At 47.4% G+C, this 25,946-nt stretch overlaps 5 protein-coding genes across 8 annotated transcripts; 4 read left to right on the plus strand and 1 right to left on the minus strand.

The window, feature by feature from the left end:
• Window positions 1-131: 131 nt before the first annotated feature.
• LOC117848329 (ubiquinone biosynthesis protein COQ4 homolog, mitochondrial) lies at window positions 132-2,268 on the minus strand. 2 transcript variants are annotated; one of them, XM_034729686.2, is made up of 3 exons: window positions 2,100-2,268; window positions 1,351-1,534; window positions 132-833 (listed from the first exon to the last, which is right to left on the minus strand). In XM_034729686.2, exons 2-3 carry the CDS (start codon window positions 1,528-1,530, stop codon window positions 330-332), a joined length of 684 nt encoding a protein of 227 aa, XP_034585577.1. In that variant the 5' UTR covers window positions 1,531-1,534; window positions 2,100-2,268; the 3' UTR covers window positions 132-329. The 2 variants fall into 2 exon arrangements, with proteins under 2 accessions (XP_034585577.1, XP_034585576.1); XM_034729685.2 differs by lacking the exon at window positions 2,100-2,268 and adding an exon at window positions 1,821-2,082.
• Window positions 2,269-2,316: 48 nt separating this feature from the next.
• On the plus strand, window positions 2,317-4,361 carry LOC117848328 (uncharacterized). The gene is made up of 5 exons (XM_034729684.2): window positions 2,317-2,861; window positions 2,948-2,997; window positions 3,102-3,189; window positions 3,806-3,922; window positions 4,037-4,361. The coding sequence occupies exons 1-5, from the start codon at window positions 2,403-2,405 to the stop codon at window positions 4,085-4,087; spliced, it is 765 nt and encodes a 254-aa protein (XP_034585575.1). The 5' UTR covers window positions 2,317-2,402; the 3' UTR covers window positions 4,088-4,361.
• Window positions 4,136-10,704, plus strand: LOC117848326 (uncharacterized). Of its 3 annotated transcripts, none has more exons than XM_034729681.2 (5): window positions 4,136-4,150; window positions 4,782-4,855; window positions 4,950-5,063; window positions 7,333-7,498; window positions 9,118-10,704. In XM_034729681.2, exons 3-5 carry the CDS (start codon window positions 5,057-5,059, stop codon window positions 10,433-10,435), a joined length of 1,491 nt encoding a protein of 496 aa, XP_034585572.1. In that variant the 5' UTR covers window positions 4,136-4,150; window positions 4,782-4,855; window positions 4,950-5,056; the 3' UTR covers window positions 10,436-10,704. The 3 variants fall into 3 exon arrangements, 2 of the variants coding, with proteins under 2 accessions (XP_034585572.1, XP_034585568.1); XM_034729677.2 differs by lacking the exon at window positions 4,136-4,150 and adding an exon at window positions 4,423-4,481; XR_011897692.1 differs by lacking the exons at window positions 4,136-4,150; window positions 4,782-4,855; window positions 9,118-10,704 and having other exon boundaries at window positions 4,862-5,063; window positions 6,797-7,499.
• Window positions 10,705-19,210: 8,506 nt separating this feature from the next.
• On the plus strand, window positions 19,211-20,314 carry LOC117848330 (early nodulin-like protein 6). The gene is made up of 2 exons (XM_034729687.2): window positions 19,211-19,463; window positions 19,567-20,314. The coding sequence occupies exons 1-2, from the start codon at window positions 19,283-19,285 to the stop codon at window positions 19,908-19,910; spliced, it is 525 nt and encodes a 174-aa protein (XP_034585578.1). The 5' UTR covers window positions 19,211-19,282; the 3' UTR covers window positions 19,911-20,314.
• A 229-nt stretch (window positions 20,315-20,543) lies between these two features.
• Window positions 20,544-25,570, plus strand: LOC117848327 (uracil-DNA glycosylase, mitochondrial). Its single transcript, XM_034729683.2, has 7 exons — window positions 20,544-20,921; window positions 21,033-21,253; window positions 22,328-22,486; window positions 23,411-23,441; window positions 24,209-24,344; window positions 24,432-24,515; window positions 25,154-25,570. The coding sequence occupies exons 1-7, from the start codon at window positions 20,696-20,698 to the stop codon at window positions 25,218-25,220; spliced, it is 924 nt and encodes a 307-aa protein (XP_034585574.1). The 5' UTR covers window positions 20,544-20,695; the 3' UTR covers window positions 25,221-25,570.
• Window positions 25,571-25,946: the final 376 nt, after the last annotated feature.

Below are 25,946 nucleotides of genomic sequence, written 5' to 3' on the forward strand. Positions count from 1 at the left end.
TTCCCTTCTGTTCGTTTGTGTATGGTTCTGCAAAGCTGAGAGTAAGTGGAGTGCTACTTGTTTACGGCCTTCTGTCTTAGAAGTTAGAAATCATACTTGACTAAAGCAGAATATCATAGAACTAAAAAACATCGAAGTAAATCTCAGGTATAAATAATATAAGCAACTTGTTCGACTCCCAGAGCATTGCAAATGTCAGAAGCGTACATACTTTGTAACTTGCTAAGGTATCAGTAAACATTACTCATGACGTTATTCCAAAAGAACGAACTGACAGAAGCAAAGATGAAACCTAAATACAAGTTCACGCAGAATATGCCAGTCTCAGTCTACACACCTCTCCTTTTGGGATCAGAGCATGGTAGAATTCCCCAGTTTCTTCTCACTTCCTCCAGATCTTCATGGAAGTGCTTCTCATAGTATACAGACATCAGGTCCGTGCACTTGAGACCTGCTTTTGTTGCCCATGGGAAGTAATGCTGGAAAAACAACGTCCTTTGTTTCTCACTGAACCTTGCAGAGCCCCCGACAACTGACAGCATGCACATTGGGAGGAACATCTGTTCAAATTCTATCACCTTGAGGGCCGTCTCGCCAATCAGGTTTGTTGGAAGGCCGAACAGCACGTGCCAAAAGTCATGCACCTCACGAGCACGTGTCGCAACATAGGCGAGCTCGTCGGTGTCCATGAAACGGACAGGTGGGCGATCATCTGGCGAGAAGTTCCTTGATCCCATGAACTGAGCATAGGCTGCACCGAATGTGTTCTGGGGCATGTCCCAGGCATGAGAAACCTGTGAGGAGATAACACGAGGACGCTCCAAAAGAACTTCCTGAACAAAAATGGTCTGTCAGTAATATGCATAGATGAAGAAGATCCATGCCACAATAGTAGACAATTACATATTCAGGGACAGGTGAAGTTATTTTTCATATTACATCGGAAGATTGCAAGTCAAAATTCAGTGTTGCGCAGACAATTGGTAAATCAAAGTTCAACACAAGAAGGAATCGTACATTGGATATATATGTACTATGTAGAATACAGCAACTGGCTACAATATACTTAATCACAAGGGGTGACTTAATCAGATCTCCTTGATAACATTAGCATGCTATATAAACATCCAGATGAACAGTGAAAAATAATAAATAATTCACAAGCATCCTAGTGTCACAGTGTCATCATCTTGGTGATTGTTCACATTTCAAATGAGAAAAGAAAACTATGTTGCACTAATGGGGATAATTCTGCATATGAATTACAAGTACCAAACTTCCTAAAAAAATGCTACTACCAAAAGTTAGGAATTTTAACTTTCTGACAAAAGAGGGGCAGTATAGGTTTACCCTGCCTTCTGCGCTATTCTTCATTCGCTGAAGCACACGCTCAAATGCTGGCTTCCCAGTAGTCTCCCCAAGAGCAGCTATCAGATCAGCCCTTCTAGGGTCAAGCAAGGCCCCAAATGCAGAACCAAATGCAACAGCCGCCTGTTGCCACCCCTTCAGCTGCACACGTGCCCCCAGCATGGCTCTACACAAACCAAGAAACAACATTCAGAAAGGTACTACCTCATGCCACCTTGTAGTTTATGAACAGTCACAACTGCAATTAGCAAGAAGCAACATACAACTGAAACCACACACACCACAACATACCACAATGTGTTTTCTACTAGTAAGATCAATGACCATGCTGCGTGCAAATGAAATCCTAAGCGACTATATCGAAAAAGAGCAAGTCAGCAACATGACATTGCTCGAGCAACGGGTCACTGATCAGTAGGTGCCAGTCGGTGCCTTCAAGATACCACACTTACATAGGCATTTCATCGAACATATGGAGAGCAGCATCTCTGGCACAATTGACCATTAAGGTAACTCCATAACATACGAAGCTTGCATGGTATCATCGAAAACCTGGAAGCACCGAGGGTAACTACGGCACCGAGAACCCTGACGCAGTCTAATTCCAGACTCAAATCCACCAGATCAAGTACTAGGGTGGGCTAGGGATAGGGGCGGAACCATGCGTACACGCCCGGAAGCCACTCCTCGGCCGCGCGGGGCAAGGCAAGACCTCCTGAGGTGATACTTACGATTGACAGCACGCCGGAGCGGAGAACAACGGTGGCGCCCTCCCGGCTGCCGCGAGACAACGGCGATTGTCGAAGAGACGAGCCTCTTGCCGCTCAACCTGACGTCCGACTCAAGATGGCAAGGGTGTTTACGCAAAATTGCCACACCAAGAGTCCCAGACTCCTGAAGTCCCGATCCGTGGACCGTGCGAACTATAACGGTCGACATTACAGAGGAGCCCTTGAAGGAAATACTATTCGCGGAAAAGGTCCCCGCCTCATCAGCCCATCATCCTGCCTGTGCCTGAGGCCACACGGACGGCGATGGCGGTGGCAGTTGCGGGAGTGACCACGACCCACCGTTCCTACTGCCTCGCCTCCGCTCCCCGGCGGGCGCAGCATCGCCGCCGGCGTCCTGCTACGCCGCGCGCGTCGGGGGCGGTGGAGGTGCGGGTCTGCACGAACCGCACGTGCGCGCGCCAGGGCGGGCGCGAGGTCCTGGCTGCGCTCACGGGCCTCGCGCCCCCGCGCGTCGACGTGAGCTCGTGCGGGTGCCTCGGCCGCTGCGGCGCGGGGCCCAACGTCGCCGCCTCCGTTGCCGGGAGCGCCGCGCTGTTCGGCCACGTCGGCACGGCGGCGCGCGGCGCGCAGCTCCTGGAGCACCTCCTCGGCGCTGCGGAGTTCGACGCGGCCGCAGGCCTCGCCGCGTTCGCCGCGCGGGAGAAGGCGGAGGCTGCCCTCGAGAAGGGAAACGCGGCTGAAGCAGAGGCCCTTCTGAATGAGGTCTGGACAAACGCCCCACTCTTCAACTGTGCATGATGCTCCATCAGTTGCTTCGTTCTAACTTGATTACACTTGTTTATTTGTAGGTTATTGGGCTCAATGCTTGTGGTGGTCGGCATTTGGTGTATAGGAGCAGGTCGCATTCTGTTGTTCTAAGTTTGGCGTGCGAATTAATGTTTCTAAGTCAAATAGTGTGCTCCATGTAAGTTTGCCATGTGACGATTTTTGTAAATTATGCAGGTCTAAGGCGAGACTGGCAATAGGGGATATCTCTGGTGGGCTTGAGGACGCCGAGGAAGCACTAAGAATAGCTCCCAGATTTCCTCAGGTATTTGATTTTTTTTGGAACCACCAAATTTCCTAGGTATCACTTTGCTTGTATATTCATATTCATGCCTTGCTGTTCACGTTATGATGTCTACCTCCACGGGAATAAGCTTGAAAAGTACCAATTATAATGTCTATTTATGTTTTCATTGTCTCAATTATGAATTGGCTGGTTGCTTGGTTCCAGTCACTAATGTTTGCTGCAAACTTGTGTGAATGCCTACACAGTAGCTGGGTGATAGGTGAAGTGAGGAAGGTTTGGTACTTGTTACAATCAACACAACCAAGTGGTACCCTCATCCAGTCGAACTGTACTTTTAGTAAAATGTTTGTTTTTCTTAATGCAGAGGGTGTTAGTGGCCTTTGGGTGATATGTGCTCACAGTTAGTATATACACATTATCTGAAAGTAATCCATCATTCATAATCTGAATGGCTTCCACTTCTGTATCCTTACATTTCTGAAATGCATTTTCCATGGTATGACTTTGACGAACAGCAGTCTTCACTGTATCCTTAGGCATGCCAGGCATGCCTTTTCTCCAAACTGCCGCTGTTTTTATTGTTATTATTAAGCATGTCATGGTCTTTGCTGCCCTTATTGATGATGTTTTGCAGGCTCACTTATTGCGAGGTGATGCGCTTCTTGCAATGGGCGAATATTGTGCTGCAGAAGATGCTTATGCAGATGCCTTGGATCTTGATCCATCTATTCGCCGATCCAAGTCTTTCAAGGTTTGGATCAGAGATTTGCCTTGCAGACACTACAATTTCCTATTCTGTTGTAGCTACCTAATTTAGCTCTGAAAGCTCAATAGCTCATGCATTCTGTCACATTCCTTTGTTCAGGCCCGAGTCGAGAGGCTACGAGAGAAGCTTGTCAGTGCCACTAATCCATAGCTCATTTTAAAACTTCCTCCCCGTCAGAAGTTCATCCCAACAAGTAATGTAGATATGTACTTGGTAGGTCTGAATTGCTCAATCCATGGCTAGCTGCATCCCTTGCCTTATGGTTAGCTGTGCACAGTGTACAGTCTCTTCTTGATTATTGTTATCAATTTCATATTTGGAATAAATGGGATGAGGAGATTAAGATGTTGGCAATCCCTTTTTGGATTTTTTTTCAATATAAGATGTTGATGATTGAACATGTGAAAGTAATTACGTTCACACACTTTCAGGCTTCAGCCACTACAAATGTTAAGGAATTTGTTTGTTGCAACAGATTGGAGGGTCGAACAGTTCATATGAATGGAAGGCATTGTTGTTTTTCCCACCTGAACTAATCTATGTGGTACAAACTTAGTATAATCTTATAGCTCTTATTGTATATTTGTGCCTGACTATATAAGCTACTGATTTCCAAACCATGCAGTTATGTATTGTGAGTCATTCTCACTCAGATGTGAATTTGTACTCTCATCTGGTTAGCATTTATTTATTTTTATTGGTAAATGAGAAATTGGGAATACTCCCAAGGATTTAATTCTAAGCATCAACAAAAATAACTATTGGCCGCTCTCTATCCATTCATCGCACCATCCTATTTGATAAGATATATGGTATACATAACCTCCTCTTGGATTTTATACAGATTCTCAGAGTTTTCTTTTTCAAGATTGAATCATCATTTTCTGTATCCTATCGATTGCCTCAATTTAGTAGGAGGTACTAACCTGATGTTGATAATCAGTTATCCTCACCCTCTGTACTCTTTCTATTCTTATGGAACGCATAAAATTGTCTACCTTTGTGTTAGCAGGGCTTCCGGGGTTGTAATGATCAATGCCTCATTGTTATTGGCTTGCATCAGTTCCCAGCTGATATGTTCATCCATTTGGATTCCTACCAAACAAATGCTGTCACAAAATGTTAGGTAAGTATTTCCATGCTGTGCAACTAGAAACTTCAGATACATATGATTTTTATGCATATTTTCTGGAAATTGATTGAAAATTGCAGTTTGTACTCATTGTGCATCTGAGGATTTATGACCAGAAGGTGTCCTTTGCAGAAAATAGTTTAGCGTCCCTTTGATTGTACTTTTATCTTTCTTTTATCTTACCTTGTGTTCCTTGTGCATCTGTTAGGTAGAATCTTTCTTAATCTTGCTTTGGATCCTTTGGGTGTTATTCTGTGTAGTGATAACTTTTTTAAGTCCTGTTGCGTATCCGAATATCTAGGAGGATTGTTCTGAGTTTTTCTTGAATTAAAACTGGTGCCTTCTCCCTTGACCTAAACCAAAGAAACCAAAATGTTTAACCATGGCTTACTATCCAGACGACTCAGTTTATTTATTGGAGGATTTGTTGGCAGCGGATATATTGTGCTCATTTTTTAAGGAACTCAGGCATGCTGGCATCTAAAAGAGGACTTTCCCCTCTTTTCATGGTGTCTTTCTGAAGTAACAACTAATGGCTGCACATGTAAATCATGAGAATCTGAATAACGTCCTTGACTGCCAGTTTACCTTTTTCTTGGCATTGTGGTTGGTACTATTGTTGGTGTTTTTTTTGACGGGTCACCGGGGGGACGAAGAGTCCCACCTGAATTATATTACCACATATGCCGGCAAGCCGGCGATGGTGTGTTAATAGAAGTGTTCGACGTTATTGGACATCAAAAATTGCTGGTCTTTTAACTTACAGAAGTCATTCACCGTAAGTCCGAGCATGCTCAAATAGTGGTTTTTTTTTCCTAAAAGCTTGGTATCTTAAGCTTTCTCCAAACTTAACAAGGGAAAGAGACAAGAACTAGAAAGGAAAAAAAATAGGATGGAAGCGGGTGGCCAGTTGTTAATGAACACATTTAGCAAATATAATAGCCAAGCATTTGCAAAATAGCACCCAGCACCACCCAGCACTAATTTTGTAGGATTCAAATTGTAGCAGATGCGTCTTGCCTGGAGTTTTCTATTTCTTTATCCTTTTTTCACGGTGCTACCCATTCCTTTTTGTTGATGAAGGTAAGCTTGTTCCTATCAAGTTTTATCATCATGTCTGAATGTCAAACAACATGTACCCCTCGTCTGTCCCACATAATGGAATTCAATCATTTTCTTCACCCGTATTTTGTGGGAAGCCAGTTCTTTTTTTGTCCCCAAAATAATTGTGCATAAATATTTTTATATACAAGGATATGGGTCTACATATGGCCCACAACATTGAAGTCTGAACTTGCAATTCTGGTCTTCAAAGCTGACCGGACCATTTTGCCATGCTGCCAGCAAGTTGCCACCTTGCTGGGATTCCAAACCAGCTTTAGAGATAGGAATAGGTAGTTTATTTCATAGCACAAAAAAAAAACATACTGCGGGCCATCAGCTGGATTGTTTTAAGCACATGCAAGATGATAAGAACATTCTTAGCAAGTTAGCATGCTATTTTTAATTAAAAAAGGAAGTGTTAGCTGTTTTGATTGTGATGTTTAGCTGATTTGCTGCCCGTGTGATGCAGTGTACAGAAAGAAAGCTTACGGACTGAGCTTGCACATTGTCTGCCTGACTTTGGGTCAACACCGCATCCTGTCTTGCACATTAAGATTGTTGAAATGGTCATATCATTTATATTACACCGAATACTTGCATCAATACCAGCCATTTTGTTACAGTTGCAGGCATGCGTTCACGAGGCCCTTTATGGTGCGATCATGCATAAACAAAATCATATATGGTTGTGACTTGCACTACCCTGGGATATCAATAACTGTATTAGAAAAATGATTAGCTGACTGGTAAGAAATTTCATTATCTGTTCATATGCTGAATCATCTGTGTCTATTGATCTGCACTTGTAATTCCATTCCCCGTCACAGCATGCGTTAACCCATGTTTTTTATTTCCCTGAGTGCTACAATATGCCAAATCAAATGCTTCAGTAACTTAACTTTGTTTCTACTGGCTGCTAGGACTCATTGCTATAATATGTCAGGTTTTATAATATTGATCTGTGAGCTTCTAATTCTTGTGGGCTTGCCGTAGTTCAAGGTTACACATTTCAAACTTCAGGAGTACCTCCCCACATGTAAACATCAGTTCAAATTGATGAAATGATCTGTCTACATCAACGGATCCTTAATTTCAGGCTTATACTCTATCTTATGACTTGTTCGTCCTCGTTATCCATGTGTTGTGTACTTGTTTGCAGCTCAAGTTTCCCCTGAGGTCAAAGCCGATGGGCGGCGACCTGACCTGACGAAGAAGCCGGAGTTTCCCACGCCGACGTTTCGTTCCCACCGCTTCGGATGCGTGGCGCTAAAGCGAAGCACGCGTGGAGGCAACTGTAGCGCTACCAAACGGCCTCAGCCCCACAGGTATTTTTCTTGGCCAGTTGCTGGTTTCCGCTCTCAGCCGTGGTTTCTGCTTTTGCCTGTAATCACTAGCATTGGCCATTGTTGCATTGCACCGGATGGCACGAAGTGCTATTTGCGCGTGCAGAATGGGCGCACCTGAACACCCTCGACAAAAGGCCTAAACAGGGTATGACGCCCTAACGAGACGGTTGGTTAGTTAGCCACGGAAATATCTCTTGCTGCAAAGAAAAAGAAGGTACTGATGTGCCATGGCCTGGGTTCGGTTCGTTGCGTCCACGGTAAGTAGGGAAAAAAGGAGTGAAAATGAGAGGCCATGGGCATATCGGTGAAGTGGCCAAAATCATGGATGAAGAGCATGTTTTTCACGCTGGCGTCGTCATTCTTTAGACTTTCGATGCCAAGTTACCGGCAGAGACCGGATGGCTAGCTAAAACAAACCTAGGACGGCGTGTGGAAATTCGAGTCCCTGGCATTGTGATTTAGGAGTACTTTCTAATTACAGGCGGACCATTATTTGCGTGGCATGCGCATATGGGCTTGATTTCGCTGGAAAGCTTGTATCGAACACCTTCGTGCTGTCCGTCTTGCTTATTCTTCCTAAATCGGGGCGAAATGGGTTTATGAGAGATAACAACCGTGGCTTAAGAGGAGAAGCACGGAGAACTTTCGCGTAGGAGGGCATATTTTGATTCCTTGATCACGTTCCAGTACTATAAGATGAGATAAAGATTTGTCGCCGCGATAAAAGTGAGGATCACCCGTACCCATTTAATTCCCTCCTTCCCTGTTCGTCAGTGTGTTGTACCTCACTTCACTCGACATCCGACAGCAGCTTGGTTCTTCAGTATGAACAGTTTCCCTTTCCTTTGGGCAATTGGAACTCGTCGTATAGACAGTGTGAACCCTGGAGGAGTGCAAGGTTTGCACTGAAAATTACCTGTACGATGATCGTACGATGCGGACCCGGACGGAGCTCTGAGAGTTCCCTGGAGATCGGATGTCGTAATTGTGAAAGCTCAAGCGCAGCTAGTTGGTAACAAGTCAGTGATCAGTGTGAACCAATGGGTTGAAAAATATATCTCCACAGTGACAAAGGCCTAGCTTGCTTCCAGTATGTTCGCATGACGCAATAATACAGCGTCTCTCTAGTGCTGCAGTCAGCAGACTTGTAGATGACGTTATCGTCTGTAGCCCATGAATGAATGTATCGATTCTCTACTTTTTGCGGTACCCTTTACCATCTCAAAAATCAAAATAATGAATTGCACATCATTGCATACTAGGCTCACACGGTCATGACAGATTGTTTACCTTGTTTTGTTCTGAGAAACTTGTTAGGCCGCACAGAAAAAGCTCCACTCATTGTTCCCGAGAAGAAAAGATAGGGAAAGGTTGCATGCTTGCATTGCCCAACAGAGCAATCCAAGCTGCAAAATACGTAGCATGCATTAGCCAGGCAGATAAACATGCTTAAAGTGTAATAATTGTCCAACACCGCTGGGTTTGTGAGGTCGGCAAGTTTTTCAGTAGTAGTAGGACTCCAATTTTTTTTTCTTCGAGAAAAGTCGCACTCCATTTCAGTTGTGGAGCCCAATCACACTGCTTATCTCTTTTTTCAGGAAAATAAAACTGGCAAATGGCAGGGGAGAGGAAAGAAGCGTCAGGAAGCGAGGCCGGCAGAGAGAAAGCGTTCCGGGGACGCGTCTTACGCGGCGGGCCCACGCTGCGACCTCTCCCCTCCCGTCGCTGGGCTTCCCCTTCCCGGAAACGCATCCTTGCCGGGGACAAAAGCCTCCCGTCACCTCACCCATCCCCGCGTCCCCGTTCACACCGTCCTCCCCTGTCCCTTTTCACACGCCCCCGACGCAACCGCTTCGCCGCACGTATATCCTCCCCTCCGCCCTCTCCTCACCTCGCCAGCCAGCCAACCTGATCCCATCCAACGCCGCCGAGAACCCCCAAGCTTTAGCAGCAGCCCAGATGTTCCTCACCGACAAGTACAGCTCGCTCCTCCCGCCCCACCACCACCACTCGGACGCCGCGCCGCCCAAGGCCAGCAACCGGCGCCGCCAGCAGCGGCAGCTGCTAACGGGCAAGGCTGCCTGCTTCGACGCGGCGCTCGCCGCGCGCCTCCGGGCCCTGCTGCCGCTTCCGGGGCCGGCGTCGTCCTCCTCCCCGCTCGCGGCGCTCGCGCGGCTCGCCGACCTCCTCGCGCTCACGCTCGCGGAGGCGGCGCAGGCGCTCGCCGGGGAGGGGGACGCGGCCGCCGTCGCCGCGCACCTGGACGCCGGCGTCGCGCTCCTCGACGCCTGCAACGCCATCACCGCGCGCCTCGAGCGCCTCCGCCGCCGCCGCCTCCTCGCCCGCTTCGCGCTCCACCTGGTCGCGTCGTCGTCGACGGGCCGCGCGCGCGTGGCGCTCGCCGACCGCGACGACCGCAGCTCGGCGTCCCCTCCGCCCCCGCTCCCTTCCCTCCCGTTCGACCAGCCCCGCGGCCGCCTCTCCGCCGCCGCGCGCGTCCTCGTCGCCGTGAACGCCGTCTCCTCGCTGGCTTCCGCCGCCGCGGCCGCCGTCCTCGGAGGGGACGCCCTCGCGACCGTCTTCCCGCGGGTCTCCGGCGGCGACTTCCCCTGGGCCGAACCGTTCAACGCCGTGTCCATCCAGCTCTCGGCGCTCGCCGTCTCCAACGCCAGCGAGGTGGACGCGATCGACGAGGCCGTCCAGAGGCTCGCGTCGGTGCTGGACGGCAAGGGCGGCGGCGACGAGGCGGCGCTGCGCGCCGCGGCGCGGGAGGTGGAGGAGCGGACGGAGGAGCTGACGGCGCGGCTGGACCGCCTGTCGGACGCCGTCAACGGCGTGTTCCGCGCGGCGCTGGGCCTCCGCAACGCCGAGCTGGGCGCCTTCATGGCGGGACCCGCCGGGAAGACGTGTGTATAGCTGTCACCCCACCTCTGACTGCAAGCGTGCGTGTAGCTAGCTATACACGTGGCTATTGTATACTGCTACAGTTGAGTTCTAATAGTGTTCTGCTACAGGGCAGGCTGGGTAAGTGTCGTAGCCGAAGGCAGGTTTGGGTGGGCGAGTCTGTTAGTAAAAAATTGTGTGTCAAAGAGGAGGCCACATACGAGGATACTTTGCATTTTGCACCCTTTTGTGTATGTGGGACCGATGCTTTGTGGAAAGGAAAATGTGTTGCAAATGTTCAATCCGTCTCTGTAATTTTGCGGCATATAATAGTATGTACTTATGTATGAGGAATTTGAGATGCATACTTGTGTTGGGGGGCATGGGCATCGTAGCGCATGCTCATCACTTTGTATGCTAATCACTTTGTTTGAACGAATCCGGGGCCTGTTTAGTTGCCCGATTTTGAACAACTAAAATCACTGCGCCAGCACTGTAGTATAATGTAGCGTTTCATTTGTATTTGTGAATTATTATCCAAATATTGACTAATTAGGCTCAAAAGATTCGTCTCACAAAGTACAACAAAACTGTGCAATTATTTTTTGATTTCGTCTACATTTAGTACTCCATGCATATACCGCAAGTTTGATGTGATGAGAAATCTTCTTTTTACATAGTGCTAAAGTTAGGAAAAAGAGGGGAACTAAACAAAGCCAAAGGTCTGGATTGACCAGCCAAAGGTCTGGATTGACCAGCCGAGGAGGAGATTATGCTTCCAGGTCAGTGATCCATCCAATTCTGAAACTCCTATCCCTTTGACGCTTTATCCGTGTGTCGAATCAGTCTCGAGAGTCGATACTCAAACGCGGCTTCATCAAGCAGCAAGGCATCGAGAGGGCCTGCTCGAGCTCGACATCCAATCCCAAGTCCTAGAACGAGCGGCATCGCCGGGAAGCCAAAACGCCTCGTCGCAGCCAGGAAAAACCCATGGGTTTCGTCGCCGCGGAAGCAACCCGGCCGAAATGTCAGCGTCGCATGGGGCGCCGCACCACGGCATGACGAGGAGGGGCGGGCGGAACGGAGGGGGACCGGCCGGGGACCCCCTCGCCGAAAGGGTCCGCGAGTCGGGGGCGAGTACCCGCCGTGCCGCCGAACGTGCAGTCGCCGCAGCCGTCACGCAACGCGAGAGCCAGCGCGAGCAGGCAGGCACGGGCACGGCGCCTTTGCCGTCGCGGCAAGCGCATGGGCGAGCGCGGGCCGGTCGCGGCCGCTAGCTGCACGCTGCCGGCCGTCGCCACCCACGCGCGCGGCTGTCTCTCGCGTCGCGGCGCACGGGGGGAGGGAGGTCGGCTTCCTTCCCTGCTGGTGCTGCTGCCCGATGCCAACGAGCGGGCGCTTGCCCTCACACTTCCCCTACTCCCCGACAGGGACGCCGTGCCTGCTTGGCATCCATCTCTGGTACTGCTACTGCGGCATGCGTCTAGTTGTTGGAGCATGCGCTGCGCTGTCGTGTGAGAGGTAAGTACGGAACGCCTTGATCCGACACTTCTAGAACGTACGCGATCCATCTTTTTCTTGGCATCCTGCGGGTGGAAATTTGCGCCTGCACCTGCGGATCACCTGTCGGGTCTCAAGCACCCGCATCGTGTCATTCGTGTGTTCATACTTGATGGCACAACAAATACTACATCATCGTTAATGCCTCTTAATGGGTACAGCAAGAATTTAGCACCCAGATTACGATCTAAAGTAGCAAATACAACTAAGCAAGATGCCGAAACCATATTCCTCTCACAATGGCATAAAAAGAAACTAAGTCTGAAATTTCAAATTCAAACGACTAAATGAACGTACTCTTTATTTTAAGGCCTGGTAAATACATGCACGTGAAAACAAATGTTTGCGCTCAACCCTCATCCATCTCGAGCCCTGACCCACTGGTGCGATTTGACGCTCACACTCCTGCAGATGATGGGTATCTAGACTCGACTGTCATCTCTACGTAGAAACATATAGGAAGATAACATTCTTCAGCGTATATATGTTCCTTGATGGCAGAAGCATGATAGGGCATGCAGACCGAATTCAACCTCTTCGTGCGCATGTCTCTTTGTTCACGTGGTAAAAAATGGTGAACGTCGAATTTCTCCGCTTCAGGCGAAGCCCATTGCCCAAGGCTTTAGCTGCTCTCGGACAAACATATAGCCACAGTGAGCTAGGAGACCTTATATAGCATCTCACTGGTGCCTCCAAGAGGTAGGGGCTTGAGCCCCCTCCGGCCAGCGCACATCAATCCACGAAATATGCAATGCTACGTCAAGAAGGTCATTTTCGGAGCTGCTTCCCACTTGGATGCATGGTTCACTTCAGCCGCAAGATGGATGTTGTAAGCTGTGGAGTGGAACGAGCAATACATTTAGTCGTAGAGAACACGGGTTGAGAATCGAGATGAGAATGGGGTAAGGGCACCGCCACTACCACTAGCAAGGCTGATGAGTGGGCGAGCCTTAAAATGGTTGCAGCTGATAATACTCCTCCAACTCGGTAGGTTTGTTACACCACCTTCCTGCTTGCTGGTTTATAACGAGTCTTCTACTATATGGTAGCTGGTTAAGCACAATAACTTTAAAGTCCACTAGGATCGTCATTCAATATTTTCTTACACTTTGATTCAACAATATGTGAATTTTATGAATATACACCTTTCCCTGCCACCTGACTCAGGTTTCCCTCCACCTAATGCTTGTTTTAACATTGCCTTACAAGTCATTCGACAATAAGCAAAAAATGACTCAAGATTTTAGATATGCTAATTCAATATTTTAAGGGGATAAGATATGTATGTTTACAGTTGGCTTGGGGGATCAGGTAATTGTACCTTTTCCACCTCATCTTAGTAATCTATCTATTATAACATGGTTTTCTAAAACTAGAAAATTCATAAGAAAAAAGCTTGCAGAAGCGAAGCAGGAGAAGAAGAAGAGATAGGTAGCTGCAGAGGAAGAAGAGATATGGCTCTTTGTCAGTTTATTGGTTATTATTAGGTGGCATGAGATCTTTTGATGTGGGGTATAATTTTCCGACAGCTCTAGAATACCTGTCACCTCTTTTTATAGAATATAATAAGTATAGTAAATTGGTATAATTGGTCGTATTTGCTACGTGTTGCTACACTTGCTAATAACTATTTCCAGAGGTGAGCCCAGCTAGGACAGATCCTTTCAGCGGGACTTTAATTTTTACATGAAGGGGAGAGGGGCTCTTATTGGTGGCAACAAAGGTCCTGACCCCCTAATCCAGTTTCTTCAGACGCAGGTGTCTGGTATGAGTGACGGCCTACTGAATGTGAGGACTATGGTTTTGTTCATTGTGTTTTCTGGATGCCTATCACCGCCTGCACGCTGTAAGTATACATTATTGTCGATCATATTGGCTTCTTGTCATCGAATTTGTGGTAGACACGTATGTCCCCCGTATCGACACCGACGGCACGAATTACTGTCGCAGGTCGTCCGGTGATACAGGAGGCTAGAGATACCTTCTCTTCTGATGTCAGCAGTGTCAGGTCCACATCACTAGATGGGAGCAAGATCTACGTGGTGTTTTGCATCTGGGGGCACTGCGATTACTTCGGCCATGGCCTGCAGGATTGCTACTGCTGTGGGTCTTTTGAACGGCACGAGAGTTGCCATCAGACAATGGAGGAGTGCAGGGCCCAGTGCCTCGTGTGCAACCCTAATTGTTCGCCACGATCACCCCTCCGATCGACTCACGAAATAGCGGACGAATCCTTGTACGGGTAAGAGGTTGATGCCCTCGCCAAATAATGTACTGATTCGAATCGATCGCTATACATCGTAGTATCATACCATTGCGGCGAAGACCGCTCCGAAGTAGCGAATTTATTAGGATCGGCAAATTCGGAATTCCAACCTCCGTCGTGGTTAGCTCCGGCAGTACGTCGTCGGTTGCCGACGATAAAAAGGCTGCCGCAAGAATCTCTTTGGTGCACGGCCTCGGGACGGCCGGTGCAGGTGCAGGAGCCGCACGAAGCAAGGAACACCAAGATGTCCACACCGTATCCTCATCCGACCTCGCCGGATCGTCGCGGCGGTCAGACGCTGCTGGCTGGTCACCGCCCTCTCATCCGGCGCCTGCCGAGCTGATCAGAAAGCGGGACCTATCAATTATACTACGTAGGGCCAGAAAGGTGCGCGACTATATGTCGCGTATGCGGTGGTTAACAATTTGTCGCCTACACGGTAGAGACCGGTCAGTGGGCCCCATGGGTGACGACCTCCTCAAGTCGCCTGTTATCTCCCTCCCATCCTCTCCCCTCTGCTTCTTTCTCAAGTCGACCACCGGGTTCGGGGTTAGGGTTTGCCGGGGCTATAGAGGAGGCGGGGGCATGACGGTGAACTTCCCGGCGGAGCCGGCTTAGGGCGGCGGTGGGTGTGGCGGCAGATCCAACGGCTCGAAGACGAGGAACGGTAGCGGTGCGGGGGCACGACGGCGAGCAGCTGAAGGCGCCAGCGCTTGTGAGCCAAAAAGACAGAGAGGAAGACGATGGGTTTATGGGTTGATTGTGGGCCGCTGAAAGCGATAACGGTGGATTTGCCACCTTCGGCGATATCTAGACGCGCCCGTCAGAAAGTAGTCACGAAGCCCATCTCGAATGGCCCGCCAGCCGAAAACGAAGTTAGCAATTAAGGCAGTGTTTGGTTCGTTGTATGAACCGGTACTTGTACGAGTCCGTCCTGAATCTGAAACGGTCACCACGTTTGGTTGATCAAATTGAACCAAGCAGTGCAGGATGGGGCCATCCAGATTCCAAGAATATTCCTATCCCATCCTGAACCGAGCGGTGCGGCAAAATCTAAGGAACGGACCGATCCAGGACCAGGCGCGCTCTCCTTTTCACCGCCTGCCTCCCCTCCGCTCGGTTTTTCAACGCCCGCTTCCCCTCCGCTCCCCGACCCCTCCGTTTCTTCTCTCGTTCCTCTCCTAGCAACGACGCTGGGCGGCGCCCCGCCCACTCCAGCGCCTCCTCCAGCAACCGTCCCCTCTGCTCGGTTTTTCACCACCTGCTTCCCCTCCGCTCGTTATTTTCCCTGACCCCTCCGTTTCTTCTCTCATTCCTCTCCTGGCAACGGTGCTGGGCGGTGCCCCGCCCACTCCAGCGCCTCCTCCAGCAACCAGCAACGGTCAACACCAAGGGCCAGGTAAGGCCGGCACTACCCCTCCCCCCTCCCACTTCCCTTTCCTTCATCTTGGGGTAGCAACGGCATGCCCTAATGGAGAAGCTTTCTTTTTTTTTCTCGTGGCAGGAAGCGAGATTCCCCCTGCAATTTGTGACTCTGTCATTCTCTCCCTAAAACAAGGTATGGATCTGAAATTTTTCATTGCGAATGTGGACTGTACTACTTGAGTAGATCTAGGATTCGTGTCTTATATTGTTGTAAAAATTGGTAGTTCTAATCTTGTATGTGCTTGTGCTTTTATTTTTTTATGTTGTGCGTGCAAAACTAATTTGTTTGGTGCAGTAGATTAGCACGGTTGTTTAATTTCTCTTATCCCTAAAAATCTTGATACATGTTTTGCACTGTTTTGGATAATGTAGATGGATAACAAGGACCTCGTTGGGAGAAAATTGTTGATGCTTATTACTGCTGCAACAGCATATGCAACTTCATGTATGGTGGCTTTGTTTGTGACGTCTAGACTATTAAGCATAAGAGGCAACGTATTACTTATGGGCCAATGGAGGAGAGGGATAACTCTAGGATTGAGTATCTTAACACAAGGATCTACATGGATGATACGACCTGCACAAAAATGATAAGGCTTAAAAGAATCTCATTTTTCTGGTTGTGCCAAGTGTTGAGGGAACGCTCTCTGTTACGTGACACTAATCATGTATGCATTGAGGAACAAGTTGCCATGTTCTTGAATACAGTTGGCCACAACCTACGAAATAGATTCGTTGGTACTAATTTCAATAGGTCAGGTGAAACAGTTAGTCGGTACTTTGGATTAGTCCTCCATACCATAGTGGCATGTGAGCTACGCAATGATCTTATTTGGCCACCTTCATTGGAGGACCAAGCCAAAATTGCAGGGAACCCAAGATGGATCCATACTTCAAGGTATGACACGACAAATCCTAGATTAGGGATGTATGGCTATAACTTTTGGTTTCTGACTTTTTTATGTGAACAATAGGATTGTATTAGTGCTATTGATGGAACACATATAAGAGCATCTGTTAGTAAGTCTATGGAAGCAGCCTTTCGTGGTAGAAAATCATTTCCTACCCAAAATGTTATGGCAACGGTAGATATTGACTTGAAATTCACATATGTGCTGGCTGGTTGGGAGGGGACAGCACATGATGCTGTGTGTTTTAGCTGATGCAATAGAGCGTGAGAATGGACTATGTATCCCGGAAGGTAACAAAATTGTTTCTAAATATTTATGACCATACCAATTCAATTGAACCTTATTTAATCACCATGTTGGTAATATCTTAGGAAAATTCTACCTAGTTGATGCTGGATATGGAGCCAAATCTAGGTTCATGCCATCGTTTCGTGTTGTACGGTATCACTTGATTGAGTGGGGGAATAACCCTGTACAAAATACTAAGGAGTTGTTCAATTTTAGGTACTTTTCTCTACGGGTGACCATAGAGTGTGCCTTTGGATCGCTCAAGAGGAGATTCAAAATTTTTGATGATGCAACCCCATTCTTCCCCTTTCGCACTCAAGTTGATATTATCCTAGCTTGTTGCATCCTTCACAATTAGGTTATTTCTCAAGGAACAGACCGTTTCATTCCACCAGAGAGCAATTGGACACCTAACCCTCGAAGGACGACAAGGCAGCTAGCAAATGACCATAGGTTTATGGTTGACAAGAAGCAATTAATTGCTGAAGCGATGTGGGCAGATTGTCAAAATCACTATGGACATTAATAGTGTGCTTTGTATTGTACCAATGAACTATTTTTTGTGTTGTTTATTTTCTCGAATTTATGTAGCAGCTATGAACCATTGTGTTGTGCCTAGTGGAAACCATTGTGATGTTGTAATATGAATCCTTTTACTATTTTAATAGGAATGCTTGTGCTATTTTGATATGAATCCTTGCTGATTTAATATGAATAATTTTTCTATATTATGAATTCTTGTGTTTCTTTTGTATGTTGTAGGAGATGGACTAGGAACATTAGGGAGATAACTTGGCTGCACATGGTGGAGGTGCAATTCAATGGACAAGTGCTATGTCAAGCTACTTGTCTCACCTAGTGGCTAGTGGCACTAAAACCTCTTCAGGCTTCAAGCAAGTTCATCTGAATGCCTGTGCAAGGGCTTTGAATGAGTGTCTGGGTGTTCATGTTACTAGTACGCAAGTTAGCAACCACCACCTCAGAAAGTGGAAAAAGATTTATGGAAAGATTGTGAAGCTAAAAAGCTTGAGTGCAGCTAATTGGGACGAAGAAAGCTGCACCATAACCCTTGAGAGAGAGCATTACATTGGTCATATTCGGGTTAGTTTACTTGCCATATGATTGTTATTATTGGATTGAAATTTTTACCATATGTTCTTCTTGGTTTGTTGAAATTGTTGCCATATGAGTCTTAATATTTTACTAAAATTCATGGCATCAATGTATTTTGCCTGCTAGGACCATCGTGAGGATGCCAACTACTTAAACACTCCAAATGAGCACTAGCATGAGATGGCCACTATCTTTAGCAATAGTTTGGCAACTGGTGCATATGCCAAGGGAGCAAATGACCCTCTTGCTACAAAGGTTACTGAAACAGAGAATGCACCAAAAGACATTGAAGATGCTTCACCTACAAATGATCAAGTAGGGGCAATGCCTGATGAGGTGACAATGTCTGTCAACAATACTGGCGGGGAGTCCTTAGGTACTAAACCACCACCACCAAAGAAGACCAAGGTCACTGTTGAAGATCCTAACATTACCATGGTGACTATGATTAGCTAGAGCCTTGGGAACTTAGCAGCAGCCATAACAAATGTCACCAAGGCCATTACTTCAGATGGTGACATTCCTAAGAGACTTTATAATGCCATGATGAGTATCCTTGGATTTGATGCAGCCCATCTCGATCACTACTATGCTTATTTGTGTGACCATCCACCACAAGCAAGAACCTTTTACAAGCTGCTCCTGTCAAGCAAAATGATATGGGTTGCAACTTTTCGGTGCCGATCTATAAGTAGTAATCTAAATATTTTGCTAACCACTAGAACTGTAATCTACGGTGGTTTATGATTAGTGACTGTGTGTTGTACCTAGTCCTAAAATGTGTTGTGGTATTTTTTAGCTTGTTGGTGTTGATCCTAATATTTTGCTAACCACATGAACTGAAACTACGGTGGTTGATGGTTTGGTATGTATGAACTATGGTCTGATATTGTTTGATATGTATGAACTATGGTCTGATATGTATGAACTATTATCTGTGATATTTAAATAATCAAACAAAATTATGTACCATCCTATTCAGACAACTAAACATCCAACTTGTATCGTATTGTTCAGAATCATCGGATAGGTAAACCATACATGTTCCACTTCATTCGTTCAAGTAACAGCCCGCAAGGTACCAGCGCGCGCGGTCAACACGACGAGAGCGGCGATGGACGACGACCCGCGGCGAGCCAACTCCGCCCGCGCGCCCCCACGTTCTCGCGGTCTCCACGATTCCCTCCTCGAGACTCTAACCACGACCACCCACCTCCACTCCCTTCCTCCCTATTAATTCTCTCCTCCTGCCACCGCGGGGAAACTCTTTAGCCATTGCGCATCTATCGGTGCTGATCGAAGAACACGGCTGCAGCGATGGCGAATCTCGTTTCACTTGCGCTTCTTCTCGCCCTCCTCGGCGCGTTGTGCCGCCGCGGAGACGCTACCGCCTTCGAGGTCGGCGGCGACGACGGGTGGGTCGTGCCGCCGGCTAGCGACGGCGGTAGGTACAACCAGTGGGCGTCCAAGAACCGCTTCCTCGTCGGCGACAGCGTCCGTAAGATCCATTTCCTCGTCGTTGATCCGATAGATCCTCGCCACGGCCATGCATGTGTGCATGCATGCCGTTCTCTTGCCAACTCAACTGATGATGCGTGCAGATTTCAAGTACAAGAAGGACTCGGTGATGGTGGTGACGGAGGACGACTACAACAACTGCCGCGCGGCGCACCCCATCTTCTTCTCCAACAACGGCGACACGGAGGTGGAGCTGGACCGCCCGGGCCTCTTCTACTTCATCAGCGGCGTGACGGGCCACTGCGAGCGCGGGCAGAGGATGATCGTCAAGGTCATCGGCCAGGGCGCGCCCCCGCCGTCGCCCCTGGCGCCGCCGGCACCTCCTACCCCGCCACGCCCGAGCGGCGCCGCGCCAGGCACCAGCGCGCTCGCCGGCGCCATTGCCGCCGTGGCGATGGCGCTGCCGGTCGTCATGATCGGCGTCTAAGTTTGCGAAAGCTGGCTGTGGCTGGACGGGCGTTCGTGCATATCTTTTTAGTTCGTCGATATAATTATCTAGTAGTACCGGTTCCCAGGTCGCGTTCCGTTCATCTTTTTCTGAGGTGAAATTAGTAGGCTTGTGAATTGTGATCGTGTGGAGCGATTCATATTTGTGGCTTTTGTTGGGATCAAATCGTTTGAACTGTATTTCGCGTACCCACAAGAAGAAATGAACACAATATTTTTGCGTTACGACTTTGACGACGAGTAGGTCCAAACTTCATTCCGGCCCAAAACGGCCCACAACGCTTTGGGCCGCACCAGTTTTGGGCTTTGGAAGCCCGCGCCTGTGGGAAACACAACGCAACAGAAGCGGCAGGTCTGACGGCGACGACGATTGCCGCGTCAATTTTTAGTTGCTGGTAAATCTGGCAGTGTGGGGATGTGACCTGATTTTGCCATTTCACCACACGTCGAATTTGGGCATGGCCACAACGCGCGAGCAAAAGTGCAAAATTCACTGCGAAATGCGGGCCAATTCACGCGAATCCACCGGCGCCGAGGTCCGTGGCGCCAACTCCATCGCCCCGCGCGCCCAAAATCGGTAGCCTTGCCGCCGCAGCTCTTCCCCTCCCCACTGCTGCCTGCCTCCTCGCGACGCGCGCCCATTTCCTCCGCCCTCGAAGTCGAACGACTCGTAGCCCCCGATAAAATCCCAAGCAAACCTGCAGTTGCAGAGCAAAACACCGCCCCTCCGCCGCCCTCCCGAAATCTCTCCAAATCCGGAGCCCAATGCCGCCGTCCCCTCCCACCCCGACGGCGCCCAAGACCATCGCCGACTTCTTCACGCGCCCCGCCAAGCGCCTCCGCGCGGGCGCTACCGCCCCGGCGAGCGCCTCCCTCTCCTCCTCCTCATCCCCCTCATCGCTCACGCCGGAGCAGCGCCGCCGCGCCGACACCAACCTCGCGCTCGCCCGAGCGCGCCGCAACCTCCGCCTCGCCGAATCGAAAGCCAAAGGTACGCCCCGGACCTCCTTCCCTTCGCCCCCTAGGGTTCCATTTCCGCGCGTACGACGCCCATCTGGTCGGTCGTGTGAGTGACGCTGTTTGGTTGCGGTGGTTTATCTAGCGTCGGGGGGCGCCGCGAAGCTGGAGGAGCTCCTCGTGGAGAAGACGTGGGTGGAGGCGCTGGACGGGGAGCTGCGCAAGCCCTACGCGCTCGAGCTCTGCCGCTTCGTCACCCACGAGCGGCTGCACGGCCCGCTGCCCGTCTATCCGCCGCCGCACCTCGTCTTTCACGCGCTCAACGCCACCCCGTTCGACCGCGTCAAGGCTGTTATCATCGGCCAGGTACCCATGCTTCCAACCTTATCATCATTCATACCCAGGAGCAGAACCTGCCTCTTGAGTTTTAAGCTGCTAAGCTATGGAATCATGTAGATGTTGTACTGCATAGCAGCAGGAACTGTGGTACGGCCAATTCTTCATTATCCATACGCAGTTTACCATTTGTGGCAAATTTGTTATAGAGTTATGAATAGATGCACGATTGGTTATTTGGATGATCAATAATGTTACACTACCGATCTGATTATTCTATAATGAGGTGGCAACACCTTGTTTTTGTTGGCGTGCATTCACAAGAATTGGTAGTATTGTTATTTGCAGCACCTTCTTTTTAGTAGTTCTGCAGTGGTAATGTGTGGCAGTTCTGGTAGTGTAACGTCAATTTTCTAATTTGAGGATATGATAGCCTTACTGTGTAAACAGGGTTCAGTTATTCTGACTGTTATCCAAAGTTGTTTTGTCCCACTGGTGCTAAACAAAAACATAGATGGATCATTCACACGTTGCAGCTCAGTTACATAAATGTTTGCTTCTGTTCTTTGTGTCTGCATTGTGCTATAAGATCTATTGGCTTTTGAGTTAACTAATTTGAGCCTATGCTGCCTGTATTTTTGCACAGTTTCAAATATCATAATACCCATGTCTGCAGTTTGTTTTCCTATCATGCTGCTAGCCTGCTTGGTGCTAGGTCATATTGGCTAGAATTGTTGATTGGTGTCAAGATGCTACCTTGTTATATCATTTCCTCACCTTCTGCTCAGCTTTCATTTGATTAAGCTTTGCTGCATAGAACTTTGGACATTGAATAGGTCATGCTCCATGTCCGTTGTACTTTAATCTAGTTGGCATTAATATAGCAAAACCAGCTGCTTCATCTTGCAACTAGTTTGTGACTTGTGAGTTCAGAGGGTTTTTTTTTTTGCATTTGTTATCTCGAACTTTTTGTGTTCAAGGTAATGTTATTAGTGCCAGACTAATAGTTCATCTACAAAATAAGCCACATGCCATCTGTAAGGGTCAAAACGCATTTCTGCTATTGTTTCTCAGTGCTCATATTTTACTATGCTTACTTTTCAGGATCCATATCATGGCCCTGGTCAGGCCATGGGATTATCTTTCTCAGTACCGGAGGGGATAAAAAAACCTTCCAGCTTAGGTAACATATTTAAAGAGCTGGAAAAGGACCTAGGTTGTACTGTGCCATCACATGGAAATTTGGAAAGATGGGCTGTGCAGGTAAGATGATTTCATATTCAATCTTGTCGTAGAAGAGGATATGGGCATTGATATATCATGACCTATGGGACAACAATTTACAAGAAAAAGGCATTACACTCTTTCACTATCTATTGTATCCAAGGAATCTGCTAGTATTGACAATTTTGGCCCTATTTGTTGAGCTTCCTGGCAGCTTCTCAGCGTGAAAAGCTAGAAGCTCAAACAAACAGCGATTTTCTCGTGTAGCTTCCGAAAAGTTGGAAGCCCAGAAAAGCTGAGTTTATATAGAAAGCTGGAAAGCTCAGTTTTATGAGCTTTTCGTAGCTTTTTGAGCTCAGAAAGCTAAACACATCTTCTAAAAGCTAGTGGTGGCTTTTCAGAAGCAAAAAGCCATCAACAGCTTTTCAGAAAAGCTCAAAAGCTGCAGCTCAAACAAACAGGCCCTTTGTATGTTTATTTTCCATGCTTTATGCCACATGGATGCCATGGAATGGATTAGTTTCCTGAGTTGGTTATTAGTAACTAAGTGAGTTCATTGGAAGAGGTTAAGGAAGATTGTGATATATTTTAAATAAAGGACCTATGCATGAAAATTAGAAAATAAAGTGTTTGCTGTGGTTAAAATTGTATTGGTTACTTTAAAGTGAGGGTTAACAAAATGACAGCGCTGATGCTCCTTTAGCTTCTTACTCCCTCCGTCCCAAATTATAGGTCGTTTTAGGTTTTCTAGATTCATACCTTTTACTATGCATCCTAACATAATTATATATTTAGGTGCATAGCAAAACCTATGAATCTAAAAAAGCCAAAATGACTTATAATTTGGGACTGAGGGAGTACATAACACCTTTTACAAAAATTCCTCATTTAATGTCATAATTTTTCTCTTTCTGGCTTCTGGAGATATTCATTAACTTGGACAAAAACATGTGTATTTTGCAGGGTGTTCTTATGCTCAATACCGTACTGACTGGTATGGTTGTTTTCTCCATATGAACAAAAGATCTATTTTCCCAGCTCCCCTTAGTTCTTATCTGTCTGCAATCTTAACCAAACCATGTTGCTGTAAATGTTTTTATTGTACATCTATGTTCAGGTTATACTTAAATGTGCTTCACTCTATTCTTCTAGTTACAGCTGTATTTAGATTTATCCATACCGATTTCCTGTATCTTGATTCAAATTATGTTCCAGCTCACTTGATTGAGCCCTGGAAAATTCTGACACCTCTTTTCTGTAACTCATTTCCTTATCACTCCTAAAAGTAGGCTTAGATATGTCTTATCTTTGCACGAAGCTCCTGTCCCAACTGAACCCTACTGCCTGTTGATTTTCTGTGATCACAAGTTATTACAGATCTAGTGTGCATGCATACTAGTCGTGTTTTAGAGTAACCCAAAGTTGAAAGAGAATTGCCAACATACTAGTTGTGAAGCCTTATGTAGTTATGGTTGCCAAAAGGCCATTGTGCTTTGAGAACGACAAGTGCGGCATGGTCTTGCATGGTTGCATGTTATTGACAGTCTTGTATTTTGGAATTTTGATGATGATATTAGAGTAAATTTTGCACGCTTGTAATGCCTATCGTAGCATAACCTTGAGGCTGTTTTGTGCTCTTATTTTTGTTTTCATTGTTCCCTTAGTTTTATTCAAAATCATAGTCCTATCTGTTATTCCATGCTTGTGGGTTATGTCTTTTGTGATACACTGAGATTAGCTTGTGAAATCTTGTCTTTCCAGTGAGGGAGCATCAAGCAAACTCACATGCCAAAAAAGGTTGGGAGGAGTTTACTGATGCTGTCATTAAGACTATATCACAAAAGAGATCAGGACTGGTCTTTCTTCTTTGGGGAAATTCTGCTCAATCGAAAACAAGGTAGACTTGAACTCAAGTTCCAGCACATAGCATGACCAGATATGTGGCGGTGGGGTTCACTGGGTGCATGTTTGTACTGTTTTGCAGATTGATTGATGAAACAAAACACCACATTTTGAAATCAGCTCACCCATCAGGCCTGTCTGCAAACCGGGGTTTCTTTGGATGCAGGTTTGTTTCTTCTCTCTAAATAAACTTTCTTCTATACTGTTTTCCTAGATTAAGACTTATCTTCACCCCCCAAGATAATCAAATAAAACAGATTAAAGAAGTAAAGAAATGATGAAGGATTTTGGGATTCATGTTTGTTGGGGCCATACTTTGATAGCAAGATTAATGAAGATTCCTACCATTTATGGTATTGAATTGCTTGGTTTGTTCACCATTATGCTTATTTGATGATAAGCCGTGTGGATGCCCACAGATGGCTAGTGTCTGTGCTCACGCTGAGGTTTCAGTGGGTCGATAATGATCTATCCCATGAAAAATATTTAACTCCACCAGCACTGCATGTTATGCAATTGTCGGTCCATTGCTTTTGGCCGCCATGTCCTGTCTTGTTTTTTGCCAACTTGATGATGTTACTTTTGCCTTTTCACTTACAAGTGTTAATGGCTACTGCCGTGTGAGCATTAGCTGAGACCCGATACATGGAACATCGATATGATCTCCTCAGCATCTCAAACCCTGTTTATGGGGGGGGGGGGGGGGGGGGGGGGGGGGGCAGTCCAAATAGCTGAAGTGCTAGCTTTTGCTGTGATTATCCTTGTATCCTTTCTCATGTGCTGCTATGATTTCATGATTACCAGGCACTTTTCCAAAACAAATCAGATCCTAGAGAAGCTGGGACTATCTGCAATCGATTGGCAGCTCTAGACAATTCCAAGTCGACATTTGATTTGCCTGTTCGAGCTTGACAGCCACCGTTGTATGAAGTGGAGCGGAAGCACCTACGTTAATGACCATCCCGTTCGGCCAAATTTTTGCAGCAACTTAAATTACATGGCCGAACGAGAGTGCTACCTCTACTATCGCTTTGTATAGCCCTTCTTTTGCATCATGTCTTATCCCACATGCTTAGTTTCGGTTGCCGTACGTGCAACTGCTCTATTTGGCACTTGGACGCCCATTTGAGGCGCCGCGCGCTGTTAGATCTGACGTAGAGCTTAACCACCGTGCTGCCTTTGGTATTTTCAACTACCATAAAGTCAGATCGTCCTTCCTCATTTGGGATCTCTTTGTCTCGCAACTCTCATACTCCTAAGATTTGCTCGTAGACTCGGCACCAACTCTTGGATCCTACGAAATCAAATTGCAGTAGCAAAAAGGCACGGCTTTGCTTTCTTTAAGACGAGCAGTGCCCCGTCAGCTACCGTTGCATCAGCCAGCACGTACACGTATCTGGCTACCAATTAGCTGTGCTGGGCTTCGAGATGGGGTGCACGTCTCGCGCCTACCTGCTGTATCTTTCTCTGTATTTTTGTACAGTAGGCTGGTGCACACCGGACAGGAGAGTCGTGCCATCCATCCTGGTGGTCGAGTAATCCTAACAGAGAAACTGTGAGAAAGCGGCACGTCAGTTTGCGTATGTGCTGTTGGAGA

The sequence above is a fragment of the Setaria viridis genome, chromosome 3, assembly GCF_005286985.2.
Source record: "Setaria viridis chromosome 3, Setaria_viridis_v4.0, whole genome shotgun sequence".
Classification (NCBI taxonomy): Eukaryota; Viridiplantae; Streptophyta; class Magnoliopsida; order Poales; family Poaceae; genus Setaria; species Setaria viridis.